This window comes from Cupressus sempervirens, chromosome 10 (assembly GCF_028749045.1).
Source record: "Cupressus sempervirens isolate cs-2001-9-10 chromosome 10, ASM2874904v1, whole genome shotgun sequence".
NCBI lineage: Eukaryota > Viridiplantae > Streptophyta > Pinopsida > Cupressales > Cupressaceae > Cupressus > Cupressus sempervirens.
In genome coordinates this window covers 64,335,550-64,347,357 of record NC_143127.1, presented here as the reverse complement: position 1 = coordinate 64,347,357, position 11,808 = coordinate 64,335,550, and the positions used below count along the sequence as shown (strand labels likewise).

Genomic DNA, 11,808 nt, shown 5'->3' with positions numbered 1-11,808 from the left:
CTGAATTTTGTCTACAGGAAAAAAAAAACTTGTCTCCAACTAGAGAAAATGATGTCAAAGAAATTTAAGGATGGCTTATTGTGCATGTTATGCTATCTTTCGAGCTAGTGCTATAACTGAAACATCATCAAATTGGTTAGTTTTGTGAGTTGTTTATCACACATCAGCAAGGTTTGTGCAAATTTGGTGGCATTCCAAGAATAATATTTTTTGTGAAGTCTTTGGTCCATTATTGTTCAAGGAGGCAATCAAATAGTTCTTATAGTGGTCTGTTGAGGGTTTTGTTATTAATAAAAATCAGCACTCGTCTACCTTCCTAGTTTGTAGAATAAAGATCCTTTAGCTGAGAGGTTTCAACTTGTTAATTTACTTGTTGTTAATGACATGCTAGGAAACAAAGAAGAAAAAGTACAACTATTTTCTCAAATAACAAGAAAACACTCATAAACGATAAAGTGAAATGAGATTTGCATTGAAATGATAGTTGTTGGGTGTGGGGAAGAAACATTGCAATGAGAATAACTAGGACTCTTGAGAGTTCAAGTCCCAAATACGTATTGACAAGATTTAGTAGATGGTGATTTGTAAGAAGAAACTATTAAGGATCAAGATTGATTACACAATTCTGCCTAATAAACCCAACTATGTTTGCACACACTTATATGAAGAAGGAGAAATTGAAAACTTATAGTCTCTTTGCTCATTTGGCCTGTTGCTAATCACATAACTAAAAGGAAATTTATATGAAAAATTTACACAATCCAAGTACCAACAATTGTGGGGGATACAAATTTGATTAGATACTAGACACAAAGCATCATAAGCATTAACTACACAACATGAATCTAATATCTTTGATGTGTAACCTTTTCTAAACTCGACTTCTAACAAATTAGTAAAGATCTTTGAAATTGGTAAATATATGGGTAGAATTGAGTTGCAAATAATAGATTGTGAGCTCCCAAATTATTTGCCACAATGATAGACCACTTTTGTTCTATATAGTTCTTAAAATCATTATGAAGATCACTAACAAGTGCTCTGTTTAGATTAAGGAGGAACAAGCTTAGTACTATTTAGGTAAAGTAATTTAAATATCTAATTAATCTATTAATATCTCATAACTATAGATGGAATGTTTGTATTGAAAAGATCATGCCAGCAAAAGAACAACAATTGTTATCTTTAAGGTTTTGAGTTATGCTGTTAGATTTGGACATTTAATGACAAGATCTTAAAATAAGGTTTGATGTGTAGGATGTCGAATGATCAATTCTTTTAGAATACATCTATTATATAAGTTAATATGTTAAAAGAGTGTAAAATTTTATATGAAAATAAAAATATATTAATTTAATTTTAGTATCTTACTAAAAATGTAGTTTTTTTTGCATATAATTTTAAAATACAATCTTGACATAAATTGACGATTCATCTTCAAAGTAGAATTTTGACCTTCAACACCATTTTTTGTTTCTCTGACTACATGCTTGAATCCAAATGTTCACACGGCTCATCTTGATTTCATAATCATTCTCTAACCCATTTTCTGTAAAAGCTATGTCTCTTGCAAATGATAAGGTGGTCACAAATTTGGGCAACACGAGGTAGATGTTCACATTTATATTGCTATGTGTGCAATAGTGGCACGAAAGACCTTGATGAGCATACAATTCTCTCTCTCTCTCTCTCTCTCACACACACACACACACACACACACACACACACACACACACTCTAAAGAGGAGTGCCTAGTCTTATGTTAACAATATTAATAGTAGATAATAGAATGTTATATTGTGTAAAGAAAATGAAACAAAGAGGGGGAAAATATAATATGGCTAAAATGAATGAATTATTGCACCCATACATTATACATCGTGGTGGTGTGAATGTATTAGATTAAAAACTCATGTACAATGAAGTTTGTTAAAGGTTGACTAGAAGAGATTTTATTCAAATTTGCATGGAGTTAAGTGTAGGAAAACCTCTTCTCCTTTCCTAATAATTTTTTATGCATTATTTAAAATGAATAGACTCAATAAACACCAACACGTATAAAACAAAATATTAAAGGTCATGTTCTACAACTAATTATGTATGACATTAGATTAGAAGTACAAAATGATGAATTTGAAATCGTCCATTACAAACAAAAATGTTATTTCTATAAACTAAAAACTATTATTTTAATTCATCAAATATTATTTACTTTCAACTAACACTGGTATTTCAATTCATCAAAAAATATTTATTATAAACTAAATGTTATTATTTAAATTTATGCCTATTGTTGGCTAGCATTAAATCCCATAATAAAGGGAAAGACCTAACCAAATGGTTGATTGCACAAGAACTTTATGAATGTAACAACATTAAGAACATAATTTTTGAGTTGCAATTCTGAGGTTTAATGCTAGGATACTTTATAGACTTTCATTTTAATTTTGTTGTAATAGTTATTGTGGTTGGAGAATATTTTGATTGCCATGGTCAATCCTCTAGTAATGGTTAAAAATCTTGGTCTTCCACATATTTCATATATTGAAGATGTAGTTGGAATAGCAAGTAATGAATTAAAGAACAAAGTATGTATGTGACCCACTATTTATTATTTAACTATGTTTATTTTTTAAATATTGTGGTGAGGTTTCAAATATGATTAATTAACTAGAATCCCTTACTCTATTCTTCACCTTTATGTCATGGATACTAAATGGCTAGAATTTCAATAATTATTTTCAAGTGGCATTCCATCTATCCCTAAAAGTAACAATACACAAATAATATTATTAATAACTTGCATACCACGTTGATATTCTTGCATCAAAGGTTCACAATTTTCTGCAAAGAAATGATAGAGAAATTCTTTTCTACGACAAACTAATGGTATAGATAAGAATGACAAATGAATTAAAGAACAAAGTATGTATGTGACCCACTATTTATTATTTAACTATATTTATTTTATTTTCCTCTTTTAAATTTCCTTTCATATTATAACAAAAATAATCCTTCCGTATTATACCAAAAATAATATATCTAAAACCATCTTATATAAGGATCCACTTTTTGTTGAGTTATTGGCGTACCCTTGCTCCTCCGGGTGCAAGTGCTAGTTTATTTAGCTAAATCGAAATTTCCCACAAACCAACGGACTAGCGAATGTCGTCGCTTTCTAATAATTTATTTAGTTATAAAGAGGTGCATATTTTCAGCTCGTCCGGATTTAATGAGAAGCTTCGTTGAAGTTCAGATAACGTGTATTTGAAGTAGCCGGTCGAACCTTCTAGTTCATCACCGCGATATATATACCTGCACTAGCTAATTGTTGATTGTTAAAATTTTCATTTCAATTCGTGCTGCTCTGGTTCTGGGTTCTTCGCCGATTTCTTTTCAATTTCGTAGGTGGTTATTGTTTGGCTGATTTGGGTCATCGTCCGATTTTCAAATTTCTAATGGCAACGACTGGATCGTATTACTACGGCGGGCAACAGGGCTTCGGAACTTCTAATTGGAATTACAATGCGATGAAGAATCTGAAGAAGATAAGCCCTGTTGTGCAAAATCACCTCAAGAGGGTTTACTTGTCTTTGGCGTGCGCTGTGGCTGCTGCGGCGGTGGGGGTTTACCTGCACCTTCTGTGGAATGTCGGCGGCATTCTCACAGCGCTTGGAACCATTGGTGCTATTGTTTGGCTGTTATCCGTTCCCCCCAGTCCTTATAATGAGGTAAATGCACATTAAGTCTTTTTGGGATTGCGGGTTCACCAATATTTGTCCAATTCTGGGATTTTAATGGATTAGGGTTTCATTAAGCGGTTAAGTATTTTTAATTTTGAAGCGATTGTGGATCTGAATGATTCTAGGGTTTGTGAATTTACGATGTCGTGGTTAATTCGTCTTTTGGTTAATAATTGCGGGGCTTCTTTGGACAGGGGAAGAGGGTGAAACTGTTAATGGCGGCAGCAGCGCTTAAAGGTGCCACACTTGGCCCAATAATCGATGCTGTTATTCAGATCGATCCCAGGTGGACACTGCGATACTCTTGATTTTCCTTTTATGTTAAGAAGATATGTGGTGACAGAAGATAATTTGTAATTGTATTCATAAGTTTGAAGTTGCTTTGTTGAATTGATTGTTCTGTTTTTGCCCGGTTGGTTGAGATTTGGACAAGATTGGTCAATTATAAAATATTATCACTTGAGTATCAAAATAATAGTAGCTCATTGATAAACAATACAAATGCAAAGTCAGAAAAATTCCACGGATTGCCCTTAGCTTGTTTGTCTGATTTATGGAATTGGGTCATGGAAATTTGGGTGAAACCCCATGATGCATTTAGCCTATCTGGAAAATGCTGCCCACTTCCTCTTTGATCCTGTTACTCTATGAGGTTTATAAACAAGAAAGCGCCTTATAGCGACATGAATCCCTTTCCTGTAGCTGGTTACTAAATGCAGAGTGGTATGCTTTTTTTTTGTTGAGCTGACGAGATTCCTGTGCTAGCATACACTGGGGATCAACTTCATCAGCTCATAATAATCTAATATGCGTAAGAAATAGAGATCCAAAACTTCTTATTCAAACAATCAATTTTTCTAAGTATCTGTGTGAACGCTTGGAGATAGCCTAAGTTCCTAAATATGCATGCATATGGCTTAAAGTCTATACTTATTTTTGCTACAAGTTAGGGTTGCTGTTGTATCAAAAGATTGACAATTTATCAACGTTCATTCGATACAACCATGAGACTTATAAAATAAAATAGAAGGTTAAGCCATGTTGTCGATCTTGAATCCAACAGTCTCCCCTCAGCAATTCAGGGACATTCAAAACTGTGACCAAGTTCTAATATCATTTGTTACAAGTAGGTGTTGCTGTCTTATCAAAAGAGTGATCTATCAATGCTCGATACAACAACTAGACTTAAGATCACATGGAGAGGTTAAGCTATGTCATGAATTTCGAAAAGGAATGATAGTAGTTCAACAATTTTAAGACTTGTATACAAATGAAAAATAATATGATATACAATCTTGCAATGTTGGGCCAATTGAGTACAAGAGCAAGATCTTGCCCCACTCCACAAGGATCCTTTGGATTGGTATAAGGTGTTGTGGGTTCCTTACGTCATTGCCTTAATGTTTACATTATTATAATCTTCAATGTATCTTTTATGGTAAAAGCAAGCAATTCTTGTCTAATGAGGATTTTCCTTTAAATTGAACAACTATATGCATCCTTTGAAAATCTTGTGCATTATGAATATCTTACTAATTCTTTAATGATCCGGGGGATATTTTCACCAAAAATTGAAGTGTCTCCAAACTCCAACAATCAACATCATTTTAAAGTCTTCAAAATTCAGCACCCAACGCAATTTGAATGGGCAAACACGGAGTTCATACACTTGAGATATGATCAATTAAAGTTTGGTCAAACCAGGTACAGAGGTCGTCAAAGGGTGAAAAAAATAATCATTTCAAAAGTGGTCAACAATGGGTTTCAAATTGAAGATCTCGTCGAGAGCTTTCCAATGGCGTTCGTTTCATAAAAAATGGAGTTCGTATGCGAAAGATATGTTCGATTGAAGTTCGAGATGATGAGGTGGAAAAAAAAATAATAAATTTTTTTAAAAATAAATAAATAAATTGTTGACAGTGCCAGGATTTCAACCCGCGACCACCGATCCCCAAAATTTGGCCGGACGACGGCCTATGAAAACTATTCAAGAAACGTTTTATTTATGGTTTCAACGGTGCTATTTTGAGTTAAAGCCTAGAGGTCGGAGTGGGGGTTGGAACCACTGACCTCTACTTTCAACAAAAACTCTTTTGCCATCACGCCACGTGAGTGGCTTGAACATTAATGTGCATGACTTTTATTTAACTTGGAAACAAATCCGATTCCCTCTTAACTAAATAAGGGCAATTATTAAATAAGGACAAATTTCAAAAAATAGGAATGAGTCTTATTTCGAAGATAGACTGTTGTAAGGGTCTAAATATGTAAAATCTTGTTTTGCCCTATTAATAGGCAAATATTTTGTATAAAAGAGAGGGTTTAGGGGCCTTTTGAAGGCATGAAAATTAAGGGAGAAATTATGCAAATGTTGAGAGAGAGTTGTCTATGTGGAGACTTAGTGATTTTTCCTGCACATAGAGGAATTTTGCTGCGTGTGCTTGAAGGGAATTGTCACAAATCACTTGTATTGATTTATTGGAGTTAATCGGATCGGTCCCCCTATTGGAGCTGGACCCGGAGACGCAGTCTTTCTCGGATGAACTCCGAAATCAAATGTGTTGGGTCTTTATCTCTCTTTCTATCATCTCATTCTGTGTTTTCTTACTTGCAATTACGTTAATTTTGCTTTATTAAAGCTTTAAAATTAAATTTATGTAATTGGTTAGCATTCTCTCTAATAGTCTTAGATCCTAGAAATCAGATCATTTAATAATATTACAATTAAATAAATAAATGTATCAGTAGGAGATAATTTTCACTACAAGTCAAATTGTGATATCGCTAGTTGAGTCACACTCATTGACCCATATTTCATGAGTAGTGAGTCAACACAAATCCAGCTCTCATGAGAATAAATGGAAACACTTAAACACTCATTGGATCTAAGTGATGCTCATTAAATATGGATCAATGAGTTTGACTCAAACTACACAGTTAAATCCTGATAGCAATATCACAAGAAAATGTATTTTGGATTAATATCATATGGTGAAAATGTGGAGTACAACTTGATGTTATCCTTTGATTGGTAGGATATAGCACAAAAAAATTCTGTGGAGATGTAGGTGTGGATTATAACTTGAAGTTGTCATTTGACCTGTAGGATACAGCACAAAAGTATTTATTCTGCGGAGATGTAGGTGGTTTGATTTTCTTTTGTCTTTCTTGGTTGTGACTAGTTAATTTTAATTGGCAGCAAGGGGATAAATAACTCGAATCATTTAGGAATTTGACAGTTTTCAAAACTTGAATAATAGGTGCATTATAGTTGACCCTCATCAGCTTACCACAAAAGCATTGAAGAGTATCCATCATGTGTTAAATACTCTGAATCATTTAGGAATTTGTCAGTTTTAAAAGCTAGATTAAGGCTGGGATCTCATGGGCACCCACTTCTTTAAAAATAGAAGTACCGTTTGGGAGTTTGGTGTGATTATTTCATTTTCGTGGGAAAATGAAGAGTAGATTGTTGGCAAATGACAGAATTCTTCTTGCTTTTCCAGTCCCACTTCATTTTCACCCCCTTAAAATGAGATGGCTAAAAAGTTGGAGCTCCTATTTTATAGGAAAAAGATTCTAAATAAATTTTTAGCCCCCTTTAAAAAAATAATCATGGAGCCACCTGCTCTACAAAAATAGGACCCAAACCCCCTATGAGACCTCTGCTTCATAGTAAGTTGGCCAAGGTCTGATACAACTGCTGTACTTGGCATCGTTTAATCAATCTCAGCAGCATAATAAGTGCCCATTTACTATGAAGATATGGTTTGAATAACTGCAACTCAAAATAACAATCCTTCAGCTCTATCATGGTTATAATGGATTTGTCTTGGGAGGATGTTGTGATCTCTGTGAATTACATGCTAGTAATAGGTGTTTATAATGTCAAAATGGGTTTGGGGTACAATATTTTGCCAATCTATTTTGGTTGTAGGAATCCTTGCAAATTACAAAAAAATTTCTGTCAGACACAGCCTTTTGACCCCTCAAAACCAAGATAAATTTTTTTTGATTCAATTTATAAGCCTTTTAAGAGCCTTTTGACCCTCACAACCAAGATAAAATTTGATTCAATTTGAGCCTTTTGACCATCCAAACCAAGATAAAATTTAATTTAATTTAGTGAAATGCAAAGTGATATTTCCACGCTTTAAGGTTTCTAGGTTTCCTTTTTCTTTCCTTTAATTTGTGACATCATTTCCATGTTGAGGAATCTGTCTGACATTTATTTGACCTATTATAAAATTTTGCAGTATTTTGGTGAGCGCCTTTGTCGGAACAGCACTGGCATTTGGATGCTTCTCAGCATCAGCAATTCTGGCTCGAAGACGAGAGTTCTTGTTTCTGGGAGGAATTCTTGGTTCTAGTGTCAGCATTCTCTTATGGCTGCAACTTGCATCTGGTCTATTTGGTGGATCTATGGCAGTTTACACATTTGAGGTACATGTTTTTCAAATGCCAGCCTATATTTGACAAATGTTTGTAGCTTGTTAGCAAAGCTACATATCAAGTTATATTTGTAGGTTGTGGGGGATAGATCTAACTATCAGTGTTTATCGATGCAGATTTATTTTGGGCTGTTGGTCTTCCTTGGGTATATCATATTTGACACACAGATGATCATTGAGAGAGCGGACCTCGGGGACCATGATTATGTGAAGCACTCATTGGATCTCTTCACAGATTTCGTTGCTGTGTTTGTTCGTCTACTGGTCATATTGGTAAGTGTGACAAAACTGGGGAAGGCTTTGATTTTTCTCTTTGAAATCTATTCTTTAACTTCTCTAAAATGTGTTTTTTTTTTTTTTCTCTCGACAGACAAAGAACGCGGAAAGCAAATCTGAGAAGCAGAAGAGGAAGAGGAGGGTTTGAGTCTGAGATATAGAGATTTTTAATGGATATTTTTTTTTTGAGTATCTCCTGTATCATTCACTTGTTGATTATGGTTTTCGTTTGGTTAGTTTGGAATTGTATAAAATGAGGATTACAGTATTTGCTTTGCGTGATGGTCTGAGATGTAAATATTTATGCATGCTATTTCCTAATATAACTAGCACTTGTATCTTTGAAGGACGCAATGGTTAAGCTATAGTCTCATATACTTTTGATGATGTTTATAAATAAGTATTATCATATTTCTGGTTATAGTTAAGTTTTGTAGTTTTAGTAAAATAATTGATAGAACATTTCCATTTTTATTGCTTTATATTGCTTTCAACTGTATATGGGTTGTTGCATTTTGGAGTATTCTCATAGGTGAAAGTGAGATATGGTGATTGGAAGTTGTTTTTCACTGTCCAAATTCTCCATATTTCGATATTCTTATGTCTCTCTGGCTCACAAATTCTCCTCTACCTCACTATTTTACGTTTATATCGTGTATCTATTTTTATCAGTATCTCATTTTACTTCTCTTTATGTTAGAGATTTACTATTCATGTATCCCTCATATCTTTATCATTCTATTTCTTTTTCAAATCTACCCTCTCCTATTTCTCTCTCCCTTCCTCTGTCTCTCCCTTTATAACTATTCCTCTCCCCCTCTCTCTCTATAATGATGGTGAGATGAGATGACATCCGTTTTTGTTTTATTTATGTTCATCTTTTCACCTCTATTCCTCTACCCCCTTATCTCTCCCTTTTTTCCATATCCCTGTATCATTTCCTATATGAAATTGGCAACCTAACTTTCTCTTTTGTTAATAAATGCTTTAATATATAAAATATGATAAACATGGAAAATAATAGGTCTCCCATGATGACCTAGAACCAACCCCATAATAAATGAATGAATTAATCTAGAAGTATATAAAAAATTATTCATACATTAAGACATACTTCTCTTATGCAATATTAGTTATATATTTAATTTATGTTATATCTTCTTAAATTGGTTTATAAGATTTATTAACATTTGTTCGGTTTATGTGTAATTTAGGATATTGGATATATTTTCTTTTAGGCACTTGCAATAAAAATATAGAATGAAGATTTATTCTTTATTTTCTAATGATATATATATATATATATATATATATATATATATATATATATATATATAAAGTTATATTTCATCATCTCCATCCTCTCCTCTTTGTCTCCCTCCTCTCATGTCATCCATCTCTTCGTAACTATCACCTATTTTGATAGCTTTACATAAGGGATGTCACATTTGTTTTGTGAATAGTTTTGTGGCATTCTCTAATGAGAGTAATTAGATATCAAATCCTAGATTTTGATTAACATATTATATTCTAATTTATAGTTAAGATTGCTTAAAATTATGGTTTGAGTTATGATTAAATATATATTAAATCGTTTGAAAATCTATAATTGTTATACAAAAAATTCATAAATAAATGTATTTACTTTTGTTTGAGATCACATATGGCAAGAATGAAGTATACATGTGTCATTTAAACAATAAAATGCTCACATCATAGAAAAATAAGATGCTCACTTAAACAAGTATTAGGGTCACATCATAGAAAAATAAGATGCTTACTTAAACAAGTATTAGGGTGCCATTAATGACTTATTCTATAAGAAATATAAAAAGTGAAGATGATAAATTTCATTTAATTTTCCATATGTGAGATTGTCTATTCCATATGTGAGATTGTCTAAATGCTTTAGTCTTCAATATCTAATTGGCTAGTCAAGTGTGAGTCTTTATTTAAAGAATATAATCATTGTATATATGAGTTGAAATTTGTATACTTATATACATTCTTTTCATTATCTTATTTTATATAAATATCAATTTTACTATTTATCATGTCTCCATCACTTTTTGTATATAAATAGGTAAACTATTATTAGAGAAAACATATTGTTTTAAAATTTACTTGAGAACTATCTTGTTTTATAACTTATAAATTTTAATTTAAAATTATTTAATTTGCAATATAAATATAAAAAATTATAGAAAATATATTCCCCTTATGTTAATTGAAAACTAATTCTTAATTTTACTTCTATGTAAAGAATATAATTGTAAAAATATAACATTACTTTTAAATATTCACTCAAATATTATTTATTTTAATTTTATTATAGTAGTGGTTAATTCTTCAGCATATTTTAATTTATTAAAATTACATAAAACAATTTTAAAAAAATGAAAATAATAAAGTGAAATCTTATAAAATAATCTCCCAACGAAATAACCTAGAATATCACATGATTAAGGAAACTATATTATGGTAAAACTAATTAATGGTGTTTATCCATTAAAGAAAAGATTATAAGACCGACTGAACACATATTATATGTTTTATTAGAAATTTGTTGAAAATTTAATTTTGTCTCTTGTTTTCAAACAGTTTGTTATTGGCTACTACTATGGTCCACGCATAGTTTTTAAAGAATTATTAGAAAACTTGCATAAAAAATTAAAAAGTTAGGTGGAGTACTTGGAGCACATCTGGCATCACATGCTTGCAAACAAATATTGATAAAATATGATTTTAACGCTCTTACAAATTATTCACGGATAAGCTTCAATATTACAGTAACACTTAGGCAAAAATAAATGCATGATAAATGTAGAATCGATGGGCATTCGTAGGACCACGTGTATAATGATCATGACTTTTAACTTTTCTATTGCGTTTTTGAACTGAAGAATGGGAATGACCATGCTGTAGATTTCTTTGAATGTTCTTCACCTAAATAATTGCATTTACTATGTTTGGTGTAACATATTTGCTAATACCATTAAAAGATGTAGAGCCAATCACTTGGCATTAACTTATAATTGAGGTTATCTTGGTGGTTAACGCTAACTTGATGACGAGGTTCAGAATAAATCAAGACAATTAAAGAAAATATTCTTGAATTTGTCTATGGGCACATTTAAATAGTTAAAAAATACAAGAATATTAATTTTTTATTCAGACAGTTTGGCTTATTATTAAAAAAGATGAGATTTGTTGTAAGCTAAGATGATGTTAATAGTATTAACGAATATTAATATTTAATGATAGAGAAGCGAAGTATCTTGTATAATTTAATTGTCTTTTTAAATATCGGTTACTTTTCAATTTTGTATCTATGCTTT

At 31.9% G+C, this 11,808-nt stretch overlaps 1 protein-coding gene across 1 annotated transcript; it reads left to right on the top strand.

Moving 5' to 3' along the window:
* Window positions 1-3,231: 3,231 nt before the first annotated feature.
* On the top strand, window positions 3,232-8,810 carry LOC149532578 (bax inhibitor 1-like). Its single transcript, XM_089807258.1, has 5 exons — window positions 3,232-3,731; window positions 3,938-4,029; window positions 8,000-8,186; window positions 8,312-8,467; window positions 8,565-8,810. Exons 1-5 carry the CDS (start codon window positions 3,459-3,461, stop codon window positions 8,616-8,618), a joined length of 762 nt encoding a protein of 253 aa, XP_089663384.1. The 5' UTR covers window positions 3,232-3,458; the 3' UTR covers window positions 8,619-8,810.
* Window positions 8,811-11,808: the final 2,998 nt, after the last annotated feature.

Bases quoted from the DNA above. Each gene is read 5' to 3' on its own strand.
- LOC149532578 (XM_089807258.1), top strand. From the start codon at position 3,459: ATGGCAACGACTGGATCGTATTACTACGGCGGGCAACAGGGCTTCGGA. The intron at 4,030-7,999 runs GTGGACACTGCG...AAAATTTTGCAG, and splicing joins GTTATTCAGATCGATCCCAG to TATTTTGGTGAGCGCCTTTG. The intron at 8,468-8,564 runs GTAAGTGTGACA...TTCTCTCGACAG, and splicing joins TTCGTCTACTGGTCATATTG to ACAAAGAACGCGGAAAGCAA.